At 44.1% G+C, this 19,947-nt stretch overlaps 1 protein-coding gene across 1 annotated transcript in view; it reads right to left on the reverse strand.

Moving 5' to 3' along the window:
• Positions 1–19,947, reverse strand: part of prdm16 (PR domain containing 16) — a gene marked incomplete at its 3' end in the record, with an annotated part of 165,691 nt that overhangs the window by 17,219 nt on the left and 128,525 nt on the right. The window contains exon 4 of the mRNA XM_084552916.1: positions 4,113–4,253. Coding sequence (XP_084409042.1) covers positions 4,113–4,253 — 141 coding nt within the window. The remainder of the gene's footprint in view (positions 1–4,112; positions 4,254–19,947) is intronic.

Genomic DNA, 19,947 nt, shown 5'->3' on the forward strand with positions numbered 1-19,947 from the left:
ACCGCAAACAAGCACTTCAAAATGAAAGCAGAAGGCGAGAGAGCTCTGAGCGCATGGGGGCGCTCTGCACCCACTGAACACTGACACCACAACGAGGAGGGCAGAGTCCACGCTCTCACACACACAGACACACTGATAGGCTGGAGAAACTATAACTTCAAGACTTAGTGCTCTTCAGATAGGGAGAGGAGCCGAGGAGCAAAGGCCTAAAATCAATGAAAACATCGCGTAGGACATTTTTTTTCTATTATTATTATTATTGTTATTATTATTATTATTGCTATTATTTTATTATTATTATTATTATTATTTACAACAATTAGTAGCGACACTGCTGCAGCCTCTCTACGCATTTTTTTCCGACCTGACCTTTCTTTTCTCCGTGAGTCGCAAGAGTTGAGAAAGTTGCGCGGCGCTGCGGAGAGCCTCCAGCTGCAGAAGCACTTCAGTCCCGGTGGAGTTGGCGACGCAACCCATAGTAGGTCTACCGGAGAGGGAGCGGGGAGCGGGGCGCTGGAGCGGACCGGGCCGGGTAGAAGGGGTCGCGGGGCGGCCGGGAGAGCTGCGGACGGTCGGCGATCTTTCCCTGCGGCTGGATGAAGTCCCGACGCTCCTCTGCTGCGCTACTCTCTAATCTAGTCACTGAGCGCGTCTTTGATGATGATGATGAGTCTGTCTCTCTCTCTCTTTCTCTTTCTCTCTCTCTCTCTCTCTCTGACTCTCCCTCTCTCTCTCTCTCATTAGTGATTCCCTATTGCCCCTTGGTGCTCTCTCGGTTACCCGTCGGCCACTCCTCCTCGTCTTATCTCCAGCCAAAAGGATTGAGGGATCTGCGGCGCAGACCCCTCCCCGCATCTCCGTTCCCAGCCGCCGCTTTGGCCGCTTGATAAATCTATTATTGATGTAAATAATGGATAAAGCAGCCTGACAGACCTGCACTCACTCTATCAGACACTTTATCACTCATACACACAGACACACACACATATATGCATATACATATACACAAAAAATATATATACAAACAGGCCTTTTAAATGTTTTGTCCAGGGTGGATTATTTCGTTCACCTTCTGCTCTAAACATGACTAAAATTAAAAGTCGTTTGAAATAAATTAGAGCAAAACATCTGCTTGATAAATGTTGTTTTAAGTTTGCATTTTAATTAAGCTTATTATTATTATTATATCTATTTTTATATTGTATATGCATTCATCACCAGACTGTTAATGTTTAAAAAGCTATTCATTACTAATATCATTGTCTAATTCTTCTAGAATAATTTGAATATTTGTAGAAGGAAAAACAATGCAGTTTATTATCCTTATGTGTAAATATATCTTGTAATCTATTTATTTAATTTTCTATTTTTTATATATTTTAAAAAAAAGCTTAATTTGTGATATTAAAGACACATCCTCCTCCTAGAATGAATAAATACTATAAATAAGAATATTATCAGCGAATGTTACTTAAAAAAAAATAAAATAACAAAGCCAACTAATAATTAAGGAAATTCTATATACAATCCTACTTAATAATTAATAATTGTATTTTTTTTTATCTATCTTGATGTGTGTGTTCATTGTGTTTGTTTTCTACAGTAAAGCCTGCACACTCAGACCTGTCTTGACCCCTTCCCATCACTGTCCAGTGTTCAGGAGACAGATGCCTCATCGATCAATGCCAGCCGTAGGGCCCGCAATAATCCCCTACTGTGGCCTCGCTCTCTCTCGCTCACACACACTCACATATATAGACACACACACTCAGACACACACAACAGGGTCTATGAATTGATGGATCCATCTGAGGGTAGAAGGGCAGATCAAACAGCGCTGGGAAGGACTCTACTCCGAAACACAAAAGATGAAGGGTTGACAAGAAGGTGGACAAGGTTCATCTTCTCTTTAACTCCCCCCCCACCCAACACACACACACACCCACACACACACACACACACAAACACCACTCACTGCATTCTCTCAGCCGTTTCAATTCAAGCACTAGATGCAACTTGGCCTTAGATCATGCGCTGAATGAGCTCACTTACCCACCAATTTTGGGCAACTGTTGGGTACTCTAAATGAATGGGAACTATTTCATTGGGGTACACACACACACACATGCACACACACACACACACACACACACAGTCGCATTCACACAAACACGACAAAAAAGCCTGATTTGTCTTGTTTTCTTCAGCCATCATTTATGAGCCTGAATATTGCATAATGATCAAACTGCAAGCAACATTACGCAAAATCAGTAGCTGGAAATGTGTTTGCGTGAAGACTGACTGAGAATTAAAGGAAATGACACAGCTGTCTGCAGATGCACAAAGCACAAACACACACACAAACGCACAGTTTGAAAGGCTCAAAAAGCCTACAGCCCTACCAAAGGGACCGTGTTCAGACCTGATGTACCGGATCAAATAATGCCAAATATTTTTGCATGACTCTAAATATCTAAATTATACATGGTCGTGCACGCATTTGTTCATCTTGCATCATTAATGACAAACAAACAAATAAATTCTCCACTTGCTTTTTTAAAAGGTTATTGCCTGCATTTGAATTTGCCCGGTGTGCACAAATTTCCATAAACTCATGCATTGTGCATGTTGATGTATAACTCAAAAAAAAAAAAAGAAAGAAAGAAAAATCACTGAATGGTCTGTTAAATTATACATTTTGCCGCTGAGTGGCCACGGCGTATATGCACGTGCGCGTGGTTGTGCTTGTGTGGTGTTTGTAAATAAATGATAGGCTCATACCTGTGAGCCACTACGCCAAGCAAGTGGTCAGGCAAACAAAAGCGAAGCCGTTCGCTAAGTACAAACAACTGCGAAACACATCAAAAAGCAATCGTGCACGTGGCCTTTTCTTGGTCCGATAATTCTCCACAATTTTCTCTCGTGCCCTGATTCTTTCTTTGACATTGTGTGGCAGTGGCAGGGGGCACTGATGTGAAAATCTTAAAAGGATTAGGCGGGTTGGTGTTGCCAGCCAATTGGTGCTTGTCAATCTCGGAGGCCCCTGTGCGTTCCCTCTTTTACTTGCTCCGAGCCCCCTTTCTCTCGATCGGTCAGACTTAATGTCTGAAGCTTAAATGGACACACTAGCCTATCCCCTCGGTGTGACAGAGTGACAGGTGGCAGATCAAGACACGAGGACAGAGAATGGAGACAAAGTCAGCGAGGAACAGGCGGCTAGAGACTGAGACAGGAAGGGGAACGAGCCGTGTAGGCAGGGATTAGAAAACAAATAAGAGCGGAGTGACAGGAATGTGGAAGCCAAGTCATATGGATACATTTGGCTACTGTCACACTGCTGTCACGTCCCATGTTGTGTTCTGGTGTCATTTCATCTCATTCCCCTCCTCGCTTCTCCTTTGGGAGCATTGTTTGCCTTCAAGTGTGCACTTCTGTGATCGGACGTGAATGCGAGTTATCCAAATTTAAAATGTAATAGAAGAATGACACCACCTTTATTTCATTTGCAGAAACTAGGAGGAGGAAAGCGAAACAGGGGGAAAAAAAAAAAAACAGTCTCCGCATGATAAACAGAAACAGAAGAATATGCTAATATATTGCAGCAGTGAGTTGTGGTACACACATTGCATGGGGTTAGGACCTAGTTAAGCAGTTGGGGTTTTATGGGCAATGGCTGGGCATCGATCCAAACCTATCTAATGTCTTGCCCATGTTTCTTTAAAGAGAGAGAAACAGAGAGAGAGTGGCATAGCAAGCAAAAAGGGAGAGAAGCTGCTGCCTCCACAGAAGAAGACCGTGCCTTGGATAATGGTTATTATGGGACTTGGGAGTGTCAGACTATTCTTCAGCCTCTTTACATGGGTCATTTCTTAACAGCACTGGCAACCAGCCCAGCCGCAGACGCACAATAGAGCCATTCCTTGGTCATTATTGAGCGCAACGCAGCACAATGGTAAACACACACACAAACACACATTCACACACATTAACCCAGTGTCTTCTAATAGTCGATGGGAAGCTAGAGCGGCCACTCCCCCCTCGTTTCTGCTCGCTGCTGTAAACACAGAGCTGGACAGCAGTTCCGGCCAGGACAACACTGTCACGTCACCCACCTGGTCTCCCGTGAGATGACAGGCGGCGAGGTTCTGCTCCTCAAACGATGGCGCAGAGCGGACGTATTTGAGCCAGCTGTTGCTGGCAGCATCCGGGCCCGTGTCCAGGGCGAACTTCACGTTGCCCATGTCGTCTACCACCTGTTGGAGAGCAACAGGTTAGGTACTGGAAACAGAACAAGCAACAACATCAGCGAAACACTTTTATGAATTAGGATTTTTTTGCAGGGAATACATCAGGGTGTAAGACTCGGCTCATGTCAGTTAACTTTGAGACACACACAGCCACCGTGTTAGCGGGCGTCAGGGCCACCTAACCCTGTCAATCCTGACAACAAGAACAGGAAAGAGGGAAAGCAGGAGGGAGTGGACAAACTGTGGCTTCTTTCACTTGTCTAAAGACTTTCTCTGGCACATATTGATCACCCTTTGTAACCCCTACAGCCCCCGCGACTCCCGAGAGCGGGTCTCATGTTACCCGCTTTCACAGAGAATGAGGGAGGACAGAGGTAGCGGTGAAGGAAGGAGGAAGAGGAGGAGCAGGAGAACAGAAGAGGCGCTCATTGTGAAGTGAAAAGTGAGGGGAAAACCAGGAGGGAGCCACAATGCTTTATGTTTCTTTCTTTTTTTTTTCTGAAGAGAAGAATAGGACTTGATTCTTAACTGAATTGTAAACTAATTTGTAAAGTTTGTTTGAGCCCTAATGCATTTGTCAAAGCAACATTTTTTTTTTTTTACACGAGACAACTATTAGTGCATTTATAAAACACAAAGCCAGAATATGTTGCTTGTGTGGAGCGTAGTGGCGCTGGGGAATCTGGGGGCGTCTGAAACCCCCAAAGCTCAACCTCTCCACCAAGCCGGGGCAGAAGCTCTGATTTCGCCTCGGTGCTGCATGTGATACTGAGCCTGTGTGAATCCTCCAGGGATAACTGGCAACTCCTCTAATTACATCTACCAATCAGCCTGGCCTGAGCTCAGCGCTGACCTCTAGCTTGACTCCCCGCACTCCTAATCACAGTCAAATGTCTGCTGAAGGAAGCCGAGGTGTGATGGAGAAGAACCAACAAACCGTCTGACGTTTTTAGATGTGCAAAGTTCGTGAACTTCTCTAACAGGCCGCTTTTTCTCAAAGCCGTGTTCGTGTTTTTCCCCCCCCCAGCCCCGGCTCGTAAAGTGTGAATGGCCGTGTTCTTGTTGTCTGAGCGAGCGCGTGCAGAAGGTGTATTTTTGTGGGCGGGGGTGCAGGTGCCAAGTTTGGTGAGTAAATATGTAAGAGGTCTGGATGGAGGTGTGGAAGAACTGCCACGCGTTTTTTTTTTTTTGCGCCAACACGGTTTTTGGGAGGGAATGCACGCAGGGCACGGTCGAGGTAACGGCAACGCTGTGCTACTTTTGAGCCGAGGTGTGAGTTTACCCTCCTCACGCTGTGCGCCTTCTCTAGAATAACAATGCACGTTAGAGCTAAATATAAATTACCAAAACCTTAACATGTGTTCAAAAACAATGTTCTGAAATAAAAACTGTGGCTGCAGCTTATGTACAGTAAATGTTGCCAATTGCGAGAATGGGGAAGAAGACTTTTTTTCTGTTATGTATTTCCTATAATTCAGAAGGAAATAATCTGACACCGTTCACCGGAGGAGCTTGTAAATAATAATAATAAAAAAGACTGTTGTCAATTCCTCACGTGTACAGCTACTGTCTCTTCTGCTCCCAGTTTACAGCTCAAACACTCGGCTTGATAGAGTCCAGACTTTTATTTTATGTGTGAAAACAGTCACTGAAAACTAACCAGGCATACCCCCTCGACACACACACACACACACACCCACACACACAACCACACACACACACACACACACCTTCTCCTCCACCCCATATCTTTTCTGCAGCCGACGGAGTCAGAGTGCACTTGTCATGGGGTTGCTGTGGAGGTGCAACAGGTATTCTAAGTGTTTTATGAACACATGGAGCAAAGCTGGGATCCAGGTGGAGTTACTCGCCTACTATACACACTCTTGTTCTTTTTGAACACACACACACACACACACACACACACACACTTGAATACGTCCATGCCTACATATTGGGGCATGGCAGAATTCATACTCTCCGTTTTCCCCCTCCTCACCCCTCATTCTCTTATATACACACACACTCGAGGGTCTGATCATGGATTTAATGAGCAGCAGGCCTGTGTGTGTGTGTGTGTGTGTGTGTGTTGTGCGTTTTTTTTGTATGTGTGTGTGTGTGTGTGTGTTGTCTGGGAGGCCTGCTAACACCCTGTCTCGGGACGGAAGGCTGATTTATAAGGCTTCAAATGAGGGGCAACAGAGAAGGAGAGCCAGAACAAGCTTGCGGCTGATTGTTTGTTTATTTACCTTTACCTTTCTTTTTTGTTCCCTCCACCTCCCTCCATCCACATGTCACACAGAGGAGGAGGAGGAGGAGATGGAGGAGGAGGAGGAGATGGAGGAGGAGGAGGAGGAGGAGGACTTGGCTGGAAATCATCAGCTCCATGTGTGAAAGAGTTCCAGCGAAACAAAGCAACCTAAAGCAAACTTTGCTACTCAGAGCTTTCTCTCTCCTCTTTCAGCCCACAGGCCAAAGAAGCTGCAGCCGTGAGATCAAGGATGCTGTTTTTCCATCTCGCACTGACTCCATGTTGATAAATTAGCAACAGAAATCCAAGATATTTCACTGATCTCCTTAATTCTCTGTTCCAACCAAAGTCAGGTCACAATTAGAAAACATTATCACACAATTCAGTCTGTGTTTGCCAATCGCTCCGATCAGCGTCACTAAAGGTAAATAACACATCTGAGATTGTGGAGTTTTAAACAAACGGGCTAGCCATACCTATCTGGAAGCGAAGACAATAAAGCTATTATCCCGCTGTAATCATTTATCAGTCTAAAGAATGATTTCCGGGTTCAGCTTTGAACCACCAAACTAGCTTGAGCCGCCTACAGAGCGTCATTGTGTAATGAGACATTTCCGAGACGATCACTTTTAGGTTTATCTCCAACTAAAGGTGGCTAAAGATAACGTGGCTAAACTGTTTGCTCGTTTATAGCTTGTCTGATCAGTCGACGGCGTTATTGTAACTCGTACATGTGCACACACGTAGCTGATTGCGAAACCTATTGAAAAGGATCAAATCTGTATTAATCAAAGGAAAATCTCCTTTAAGGTCAGCGCAGACTAAATAACAGTCACGCTTATTATAGTTAGTCCTACTTTTATTCACTTCTGCAAAACTAAAAAAAAAAATAAAAAATCCATCGCAGAAGTTGACCTATAGTTTGTTAGTTTAAAGTTTTATAGTTTTTACTTGATTAAACAGTATCAAAGAATGACTCACTCGACAGCATGCGCGCAAGGTGTGCATAGCAACACACGCACGCGCACACAGACACAATGAGACTTCACAGAAAGAGAAGCAGCTCTAAGTGGACAGGATGCAGAGCAAACTCCACAGGAAGCTCTGATAAGAGCACGACACTTATATCGCTCCTCACAACACAAAGGGGAACCTTTGACAGCTAGGAACCTTTAATGGCTGTCTCGGCATGCCTTCTCCTGCGCCAGTTATATCTGACGGATGTGTGCGGCGCACTGGGCTGAATTAGTAGAGGAAAGTTGCTTGTAAGGGTAGACGTTGGTGACAAGGTACATATTATTTTCTGTTTGACGGAGGGCAGAAAATGGAAATGGCAGCTCGGAGCGCGGTGGTGATTGTGATTTTGATGTGAGATGGAGATAGAAGCTGACTTACAGCATGTGAGACATAACTGCTAGGTTATTGTGTGTCTCTGAGGGAATATTTTTATGAGGTGTGATCATAGTGCTTTGTTGCACTGCCCTGGTTTTCAATGTGTGAACACACCCTAGTTTGCATGCATTTGTATACATGTCTGGTAGGGAACAAAGCAGGCTGTGTCATTTCAGAACTGGGAAAACGTTGTAACTTCATTCGGACTTGATGCTTTCAGAAAACAGACAAAGGTTTGTTTTAGAAATATTACATGCTTCAGGAAATCAGTACTTTGTAGTGATATTTGGTCACCCATCCACATGAAAGTCAATAAAACATTTTGGATTCAGATGAGAAATGCACACATACAAGCGTCCAGCTCTATTTCAGCAAAGATTTCTCTGCACTGAAGATTTCTCTGCACGTGGAAAACAGGAAAGCAGCACTATAAACATGCACAGAGGAGGCTCCCCTGGTTCACCTACTCATATCCTGGGGAAGTTGCAGACAAATGAAGAAAAGATTGTTTGCAGAGTGGGAAGAGAAGAGAAGTGGAGGCAGATTGCCTTTCAGTATTGATCCTGCTTTTCATCTTTCTAGATGAAGCGTATGTGGAAATGTAGCACAGACGGAACAGATACAGATAAAGAATAAAAATGAGTTGCAGGATTGGGTGCACTTCTCCTTGAGGCAGGTAGGGGGCAGCCTGGTATGAAAGCTGTCCAGGTAGAGGCTCACACAAGTGGAAATGAAACTTCCCTCCCTCTCTCTCTGCAGCTGCACATGCAATGCACATACATACACCCAAAGGCTGAGGCGGTTGGAGATAATGTAAAAATGATAGAGAGAGTAAGAAGAACGCCAGCACACGAACATAAATGCTGTGTTTTACCCGGACGAGAGGGACAATCACGGAAACGGAGCGGTGACAGTGACAGATTGAGTGGCTGTGAAGTGGGCTGAGGAGCTGGTCGTTAGAAGTGCTACAAATTAAGGTGCTGGACGACTAACAAGAAATAAAGAAGTGTGTGTTAGAGTGTGTATCCTTTCTGGAAATAGGTCTGTTTCCAGTTGGGAGGCCCCCTTAAACATGAGCACGCACACACACACACACACACACACACACACACACACACACACAGACTAATAAAGCGGCTGACGGAGTACAGACCACGACAGCCTCCGATGTGTTTGTGCTCCTTTCGTGTGTTTGTGTGTGTGTGTGTTTGTGATGGATGGGGGCCTGCAGAGAAGACCCTACCCTGCCACATCACTCAACGGCCTAAATGAGTGTGTGTCTGTCCACATTTGTGTGTGTGGGGAGGGGGGTGAGGTGGACAGGCACACGAGGGGTCCTGCCACTTCTCTTGTAAAGAAAAAAGACAGAATAAAAGAGCTTATTCATATTTTTTATAAATCACAAACAAAGGAAGAAGGAATAATAAGAAATAAAAATGAAAGTATGTGACTCTTAAATCTTTATGCACAGTAAAGTAGGTAGAAAATGATTGCAAGTACATGTAAATAAAACATAAAACATGTGTTGTAATCGTAATTAATAAAGTAATTAAATTAATTCAGTAAAAAAATAAATAATTATCCAGATTAAATTTGTACACAAATCACGATGTCTAGATCACACAATACCCCCCCACCCAAAAAAATATTCAGCATTGAAACTGCACGTATATAAAAGATTATTTTTGCAATTTTTTGCACCACCATTTGCACAACAACAAATATTCTATACTTTCACAAACCCTCAATTTCTCACATTGATTATTTATACAGGATTAAAATGGTGACGTATAACGAGCAGCTTTGAAACCATCCCTCAACTTTCTAAATCTAGCTCAGCCTTTATTGCATCCCATAGAAAAAAAGCTTAAAAAAAGACATGCTACAACACTACACACACACACACACACACACACACACACTGTTTCACTAAAAATGCTAAATTGATGTGGGAGAAACCACACACCAGAACAGATGTAGGGGAGTCGATATGTTATTTCTTTTGATAAGGCTTCAGTCCATTTCGGTTAATTCAAAATCTGATTTTCAGCCCCGTGTCACATTCATCAACCGGGGGCAATTTGCTTTTGTTCAGCACTGCTCTGACGGTGACTGTATTTGTCAAGCATGATTCATTCATCCCTTTTTTTTTTTTTAAGAATTTATTTTCTCAATTTTTTTTCACCCCCACTCAGTTCAGATATTTAAACCTAACACTAAAACATGTTGGTTTTACTGCTGCACGCGCTCATTTTTTGACATTTAGTTTTTCCTCTCTTTCCGTCAGCGTCCCAACATCTCCTGCTATTCTGTACATGCAGAGAACGGCACCAAATCAAAAATAACAGCTCAACGCACGAGCCAAAAGTTCATTTGTGCAGCTAAATGAGCTAAGCTAAGAAATAATAGCTCTTTAAACGGCGTCAATGTGACAAAAGGTATGAACGTCAGCCATCTTGGCTCATCAAAGCGCGCCGATAATGCGTCTTTCGCTAATGCGCGCGTGTTTAATGACTCGCATCTAAATTTTGGACTGACTGAAAATATGCAGAAGCCAAAAGTCAGTAGTCGTGCTCCATGAGGAGGAGCCTCGCTGTGAGTGCTGGACCTTTAAAAATAGAGTGAACGTGCATGCGTGTAAGTCCTATTACTGACGCTGGTAATAGTACACCTGTGTAGCCATGTCTGGCGGCCTAATGACAGCTAAAAAGGAAACAGGCTGTAAATCCACACACACACGCACGCACGCACGTGAGTACAACACACACACACACATTTTATTGAGGTAGGAGCCCTTGTGTTGGGTATCACATATTTACTGTTGGTCTCTGTCAAAGGCGCAGGTGAACAGTGCTAAAGTATAAAAAAAAAAAGCATGTGTCTGCGCTTTAGCTGTATCACCAGTAAAAATACACGTATGCAAGGTGTTGGGCGTGTGTGTTCATAGTGTGTGTGTGTGTGTGAAGGTGAGTGAAGGCGTGTTAAATGTGACCCATTTTATCTGGCCAGGGCAGCCATCGACATAATTAAAAACTAGGCAGGCAGGCCAGGGAGGGCCTGGGGCCTTGTAAAAGCCATCTGGGTTGTAGTGTGAGTGTGTGCGCGCCCCTGTGTGTGTGTGTGTGTGTCTACATGCATTGCGAGTGTCAGAATGCGGCCCCCGCTCACTAATGACCCAACTTGCTTCCATTAAATCAACGTCTCCGCAGTCACCGTCCAACACACAGCTATCATTTGCGGCGTGGCATGCGTGCATGTGCCACGCCGGAAAAACACGCATGTGAAAAGTTCCAGCGTCTTTCTCCCACACTGGCCGGATCACGGCGGAGTCACATCTCATTTTGTTTGAATAATCTTTAGTTTCTCAGTTTAAGTGAGTGAGACCCGAATTTGCTCTGGTTCCCGTTCATGTCGACGTTTGAGGCTGGATGTGGAATCATTTAACTTCATGAGGCTTGAATTTGGTGGGGACGACGCAGACAAAAGAATAAATCCAAACGTGTATTTCCTGATGTCTTTATAATAAACATCAAACAACGTATTGACATTAAAAAGCAGGCATTGCCTCATTTCAATTGTGTCTACATATTACTAATGGATTTAATACCGGCTGATATGGATTAGCTTGGGAACAGGTTTGATTTCATTCTTCTGGGTGTGGCAGTTTATTTTTTATTTTTTTCATTATTACATTGGCAGATGCTAAATATCTCGTTCGTCTTTTAAAATCCACCAATAAACATTTACTTAAATTTGCTCGGGTAATAAATTTCATCATAACGGGGGAGAGGAGCTTTTCATCTTCACCGCTCGCGATTGCATATCTGCGGCCACTCTGCGTTATTTTTAGCCTCACGCCACCGAGTCCACCTCCGCACCCCTGCAGCTCATCTGAATGAGCAGGTTGCCGTGCGCAGGGTTGCCAGGTTAGGGTAACTTAAAACAGGAAGTGTGCACACTTTAAAAGAAGACAGGCAGCGAGTTCTCAGGCTGGACCTTGTTAATGAAATGGCTTTGTGTTATTTACAGCCCCTTGTTAAAAGGCTGGATGAGTGTGTGGAAGTGTGCGTGCGTGCATGTGTGTTTAAATGTGTGTCATGTTATATATGTGCCGTGTGCATGTGCAGGTGTCTGTGACTTTTTTTCCCCCCACCGTGTGCACGTGTGCTTTATGTATGCGTGACATGTCAAGTGTGCGACTGTGTGAGCACATCGTGCTATGTCTGCTTCGCCGTTGCTCAGCTTTTACAGGCGGCCCTTTATGATATGTATTTAGGGCAATTAGTGAGCAGATATATTGGCTCATTATAGTGAAGCAGGTGCAGTGTAAACGGCGAAATATATGAACAGTACATTAGGGTCACACACTCTGTCGGTGGCGTTTGAAGGATAACAGGTAGACTTATGTGTGTGACAAACAGGAGCACACACTGAATCAGTCAGAGCCAGACGAAGGGAACATGTTTTGTTTTTTTTCATGCTCTCAAAGAGGCCTACATACAACCAATGAAGAAGCTTTACCACATTCGGAACTCAGTTAAATCAGTTAAACAATTGTAAAGTGAGTAAAGTTACTGAATATTAATGATGAGGGAGGTAAAGTTTGCAAAATACGTGTTTATTGGTTGGAAGGAACGCACATTTAGGGACGTGGTTGGTGATTGGCTACAAGGACCGAGGCTGAGCTTGCACACATAAAGCTATACAAACACACACTACAGAACTACTAGATTCGCTTCAGTCTTTAAGGAATTACAGTAAATGACTGATTCCAGCTAATTTCGACATTAAAGATCTTGCCGACGTGCTCCAAACCAAGGACCAAGACATGTGACATCAGAACGGGGGACGTAAAATAAACTGTAAATAAATAAAGTCTACCAGCGATCGCGGCGTTCCCCTACTTCCCAAAGATCTTAAATAGCAGGGCCGTAAAACAAAATTTCCTGAGCTTGAGCAAAGCACCTAAATCAGTCAAATCCTATGCATCCCTGCCAAGAATAATGACAAATAATAATGAGGCGAGGAAGCTTGCATTCAACACCGACACGACTTGACCTCCACTCTATGGACTGACATCGGAAGTGAAACACAAAACGGTACAATTCCTGGAACTGTGCAAACACAAATAAGGAAGTGGCGCTTGGGACAAATTTGTGGGGCACGTAGCACTATCAATTATTTATTAACACCCAAATAAAGGAATACTTCCGAGGTAGGCTCTGGAAAGATGTGATGCGAAACACATGGTAGCAATAAGAACTTTTAACAGAGTGCAACATTTACTTACGAGGTACGACGGAGGATGAGAGACAGAAACATGCTGATGAATCTATTCATTCATAATTATATTTTCTTGTGATCCAACCCAGACTATTCCAATATGAGCTGAAAGGGAATTTTCCACTCTGTATGTCAGCTGCTGCTCAGTATCAAATCAACATTTAGCCCATCCACTACCTCATTCCTCGAATCTCAGAGAAGCAGACTGACACAAAGCAGAAGATGTCACATCTGTCTCCAAGCATCTTCTTTAAATTTCTGGAATTTGCTGGAATGCATTTCATCCCCGCATTGTTTAAGAGTCCCACACGCCGTCCTTGTGCGCGCCAAGATCAATGAGTTGGCAGGACGGCAGAGAGCTGGGACAAGATGAATTGGGAACTCTGTGAGGTGCACAACATGCCACTGAAAGCAGAGACAGGCGGTTCCGCGTCCTTATTCTTTCTGTCTCATTCTCACCGCCCTCATCATCACCCGGGCTTCTGCAGGAGGCAAGAATCTGAGAGCCCGGATCGACAAAACTGCAACGTGCGGGAAACCTCTTTTCTGAGCAGCTGGCCCGGACAGCATGTGGCAGAACCCCTGTGTGGCTGCAGGCCTGGGACTTATTGGAATATTGGAACCATCTGAAGACAACGTTTTGTTTACTATAACAACCACAAGACTCCACTTTCTCCTCGCACCATCTCCCCCTCCTCCTCATCTGTAGCGCACGGCCTAGGATTTAGTCCTCAAATGAAAAGATTAACGTTGGACTGACTCAACAGTTTTGTCCTTTTAGACAAAGACTTCATGAAAATGACAAAAGGGTAAGGAAAGCAGACATGTTATAAAGGTAGGTCACATACTTAACAAAAGTAATGTTTATTTGACTAAATCTGAGAAATGCAGGATTGTGTGCAAGTTTAAGGCACAAACACACAACTTACGCAGCCTAAATCATCCACACTGCCCAGAATAACCGAACTGCCAAGTACTTTGAAAAACAAAATGTGCACAAATGTGTAATAGATAAAAAGTCACGGCAGAAGTTTTGAAAGCTTCCTTTTCGTGAGCTTCCTCCAAAACGTTCTAAGACAGGACCATACTGCACAGTAAATGTGCAACCGTGATTCTTTTGTCCCTGCATTGTAGAAAAGTTGTTCAGTTTCTGCAGTAAAAGATTTTTAAACCATTTGCATCCATGGCAGCAAAACATAAAAAAGTGGCGGTGACTATTTTCTGCAGAAAAGTGCAGGTAGCTAAACTCAAGCTAGTACAAGCCACCAATTATATATGGTTCTGACTTACCACTGAGATGGCTTCCATACAGGTAAAAAAATCTGATGATGAATATATATTTTATATCCAGACCAAATAGTATCCCAAAAGTCAAACAAAGATTATATAAATAAAGCTTATTTTTCCAAAAGTAATACTAATATATTAATGTATGAAGTAGTTGTACATTAATTATTATACAATAAGAAGAAAATAACCTGCAAAAAAAAAGAACCAATATCATGAAATGATTGATTTAGAATTATTGCTGTGAGGAAACTGCGGCCACTTTCATCCATTTCCTTGTTAATGTACTTAAAGTCCACCCTCATCTCTTTTTAGTTAATAAGAAAAGTAAAGAACACTGTGTGGCATTTGCAAGGGGAGGAGGCCCTGTCCAGTAAAATTAGCTGTTGCCATGGAGGCATAAATGATGCTGTGAGACATGTAACTCTCCTCATAGAGGATTAGTTGAATATCTGGCTATTCTCAACGCTACCACGGATTATTTCACGTGTGAGCTCTCATCGGTGTGGCTGCTGAGCCTGCGTCTATCTGAGCGCGTGTCACGACCCGGACGCTAGCTTCCATGTCCCACCGCGCGCACGCAGAGCCCAGCGCTCTCCTCTTCTCTCCTACCACGGGGCTGAGACTAGCCAGGACAGGAGGGCCAATAAAGCTTTCTCTCTCTGAGCGTCGGGCCCGCTGGCAAGACACAGAGGAAAAGACCCATTTCACTGTTGTGTAAACCATTGTTTCATTTCCACACGTCTCTCTCTCCCTCTTTCTGCTCTGATATTTCACAGGGTTTCTGGCTCCCGTTCAAGTGTGAACACAATACAGCCATTGAGATCATGCTTCGCACCTCCTGGCCTTGCACCGAGTTCTGTGCTAGCGTTAGCGCCCGCAGCTACCACCTCATGCTCAAACATACAGTAACTACCTCTTTCTCTTACTTCCTATGCTTAATTTTTATTCTGACCCAGGATATGGCGCAGACACATCTTTCCCCCCCCCCCACATCCCATTCCCAATCCCATCATCTTAACCTTCACCCTAACTCTGGCTCTGGAGGGCCCCAATGTGCAGGTAATGGATCCCGCTCCACCACCTCCGCCCAGAGGCCCATATATCTAACTTTTAATTAAGATCGCTCATCCCTTCTCCTGAGAGAGAGGGAAACGGTAGAATGGACCGGGGGTAGCGTGTCGTGTGAGTGTTGCAGAAGAGCCCTGCAGCCATCTGGTTCGTGTTAGACACAATATTAAGAGCGTGTCAGTGGCCGAGGCCTGGCTGATGGCTATCAATCTGCCTATTGATGTATGATGGGATATATGGAGAGGTGGATGGATGTGGGGGGCCCCCCCTCAGAGAAGCTAATGGCTAAATAAGCACATTACGGTGATTGAAACCCCTTGTGGAGGAGATAGGACCCTCAGACTTTTACAGGGCCTTCCTGTCTCCTACGACTTTGAAGCTACTGCAGGGATGGATCCAGGAACGTGCACTGATTTTGCGGGTAGGAGTAAATGTTTTACTGCTTCCCGACATTTTATAGACTAATTTATTAATCACTAGCTGAGATAACTGATATTCAGACAGGCACATGAAAAGTAATAAACAATCACTCAAGGCAGTGAGCACCTACTGAGAAAGCGTTTGATTTGTGAGAAAGAAGAAAAAAGGAGGAGGAGGAGGAGGAGATGAGGAGACAGAGAGAGATAAATGAGGAGGAGGAGCAGCTGTTGACACAAGCCTTCTCCTCTGTGTCAGATAAGAGATAACTGGGCCGCCTGTGTTTAGACACAACATTAGTAGTGTCATCAATCAAGCACACATGGAGTGAGGGGATGGGGGTGAAGGGGTGGGGGGGATTACTGGGAGGGTGTCACGACATATTGCTCTATTACCGCTTCAAGGATGTCAGACTACATGCTTTTCTTCAGAGCTCATCACACACACACACACATAGACACACACACACTCACTCACGAGTGCGACCAGCACATCGTATAACCAGCCAGCGTCAGCATGCATGCAGTACGTATACATGCACTGCAGGGGGTTTACGTGCGCATGTGTACTAAAAGGTACAGTTATATATTATTCAGCATTATTTATTATTAATTTCCGCTCAGGAATAAATGATATGAGCTACAGAATGCAGTCACACACACACACACACATGCAGTGTTTGGCGTGGTACAGAGGGGTCACGAAGGACAGAGAAAGGGCACGGACCCAACTTCGAACTCCCAACTGGAAACTTCTCATTAAACCTTAAACGGCCCACGGCGTCCAAGTCGCCATTAAAATCACACCAGCAAATAACAATGACTTTCAAACTATCCTTTGACTAATAAGGCTGTCGGCGCAAGTTACTTGTGGCATTGCAAAGAGCACAAAAAAAAAAACTTTTTGGAGTGGTCCTGGACTCCCCGTGGCCACATTAAAAGCTAAGGCATAATTTGGCCATTCACTAACAACTCTCGGAGAATGCTTCCCTAAAGGAACACAATCAGCCATAATTGGCCAATCAGCAGAGGGAGCAAACAGAACGATATACCTCACACAGTGAGGCCATCGGATATACAGTCATGTGGACAAGACCTCAAACACAAAAATAAAGAGGAAAAAGGGCCCGACACGTTATTACTGTTATTCTCCTGAGGATAAATATTAAAGGCTGGCTGACAGGAGATATGACACGTGCTCTGTATTCTGTGCTCAAAGGATCTTGATGTACGGATGCGTCGTATTTACCTCAGGTACAGTATAGGAACGTTTATTTGCTGCTCACACGTGTGGACTTTCATGTTTCCAGAGTAGACCACAAAAATTCATTGCTTTAAAGCTCCAATCCATAATGTTTCTGAAAGTAAAATTAAATGTCTATTCATGCATTGGCAGAAGGTTTGGTCAGACCTTCTTGCCACAGTTCTTCTGACTGTAACTGGTGAAAATTTTGGATGATCGCTTTAATTTTTGTTTCTATTTCCACTAAAACTTATGGAACCATAATTACTAATTGTTCGTATCACCAACTTTGACGATTTCCTGACAAAAGTTGGAGTAAATTCGGAGATGCAAAGCTTTCACCCAACAACAGGGAAATTAATAAAACTGATGCCAGTTGATAGAAGCTGCCCCGTGAGCCTGTTTGAGCATGATCGATAACACAGAGGACACTTAAGGTGCAGCAGGTCATCTCTCCCAGCACTTAGATGTCATTATCTATTATTGACTGACTATCGATCATTTCAACCGAAAAGGCGTCAATACAGAGCATAACAAACTTAATTTGATAGACTGTGCAGAGTCAATAGAAAGTATTTAAATAAATAAAGACGTGAATAACTGTACGCATATTTTCTCTTAACACTCGTTTTGGTCGGACTTCAGCACTCGCAGGCATCATGGACCTCTAGCATGGACGTATTCTGTGACCACAGTAAAACGAACAAAATGGATTTTCATTTGTCTCTCCTAATGTGGGCTTGAGCTTGTTAGTTGCACTAATTACTCCAATTTGGATCTTTTTAGCCCGAGGGGCGTATTCACTGTGACCTCCCGGTGTGCTGGAGCTCTGTGGTCCTGGGGGGTATTTAGGAGGTAAACATGTTGACTGCACCTCTGCCCCACCGTACCACCATCCATTTACTTCCCCACACGTGCAATTAACGAGCCACTAGCTAATTTGCGGTTGGTGCAGATATGCAAATGGTAGGCAAACAAAAGGAACGGGTGACGGATGACAAGAAAGGGGGCTTGGGAAGGGTCCGTATAGGACACTTAGCGCCGTGACACTAATTAAAAAGCCATGGCACTGAGAGTGCTAAGGTAACTCATTAGCTGCAACCTGCTCCTGTGCCACACAGTGCACTGAGAGCTAATGCTAGCTAGCTGTGAGAGAAGGAAAGCCACATAAAGAATGAAAAAACAGTAAGAGAATGATGGACGTGGGCATTGTGCTACACCGAGGTGTCCACATGGGCATATAAGCCCAGCCAAATGAGCTTGGGTGCATTAGCCTTCCTGCGCTATTGCCCATTAGTTTAGTGCAGGGGGTTGCAAGCTGAAGAAAGGTTACCATAAGCATGGCAATTAGGGCTATAATAGGATAAACAACAACCTGGCCGATGGAGGGAGTGAAGCAGAACACAGTGTAGGGAGTGATTACAGAGGCCGAGCGTGTGGAGGTGGGTGACTTTAGCTATATTGATCTGTGGCACTGTGGTGGAGGAAGCTGAAAGTGGCACCCACTGAGCTTGCATGGCTTCTCTACTCTGTGGAGACAATGCCATCAGTGTCCCCATGAAAACACAGGCCGAGACAGACTCGCACGGACTCTTATTCTCTCATGCACACCGTATATGTCTGTGATTTGTGCATGTACAGTACCTAACACAGCCCGCGTGAGCGACCCCGCTCCGCCAGCGGTGCGTTTCTCCTCCGGCGATTCATTTCATCACAGTGTGAACCGTCACGGTCTTTCTCCCGCTGATCTTTATAAAACCATCTCTTAACATTTACCTCATCGTTTAGCAACAAAAACCTCCACAAATACCATTTTCATAGAGGAGGACCAGAAGAAGGAGGAGAGAAGGAAAAAAAACAAAAAAAACAAGAAACAAGTGCTGTGGGATCAATGGTGCAAAAAATTGTTTTTATCGAATGCTGCGTGGCTCACATTTCCTGCAGACACAGATAAGAGAATGGGAGTGAGCAGGCCCTTCTGTGTGCATGCACCTACAGTACATGTGTGTGTGTGTGTGTGTGTGTGTGTGTGTGTGGCTGCCTGAGTGAGGGAACGAAGGAGACGAAGGGGAGGGGGCAAGAAAATAAATGAGATTATTGATGTTACATGTCAAATATAATTGCTGAGATTTGAGCAAAGAGGAGGAGAGGGTAGGCCGATGGGCTCGCTGATCCGTGGAATGCTTCATTTGGGAGAAAGGCCAACAAGTCACACAGTTTGGATTGCGACCCCAGGTGTGAGCATATGTGTTTGTGCGCGATACTGTAGAGGAATGAGATCGTTTAGCCTCGAAACTGAATAGTTAACTTTTAAACTCCAGCGGCCTGCACGTCATAATCCCAAAACAAGGTGTCAAGAGTCTCCGTCTGTCAGATGTAATACGTTCTGACGTTTGTCTGAGCATGTTCCTCATGATTTTTGGAAAGAGTCTCCATATTAAATTCATAGATGCCTTCAACAGGCTTGCAACATTCAGGCTTTAATTTCCCTGCAGAATAAGCTTTAATGAGAGAAGAGCTGAATGATAACTTGGGTATACTTACACCCAAGAGCCTCGGGGTGGAACAGAATCTGTACACAGTATGAGCTAAGAAAATAAAAATCATCGTACAGAATGGGGCAATATTTTATCTTGGGCCAGGTCAGTGAACTATTTGAATGTAGAACCTATAAATTCAGCCTCTCCAGTAGGGAATAAAAAAAACAACTTCCATTACATGGAAAGAAATGTCTACAGCAAAGTTTTAAATAAAAGT

Source organism: Chelon labrosus, assembly GCF_963514085.1.
Source record: "Chelon labrosus genome assembly, chromosome: 10".
Lineage (NCBI taxonomy): Eukaryota > Metazoa > Chordata > Actinopteri > Mugiliformes > Mugilidae > Chelon > Chelon labrosus.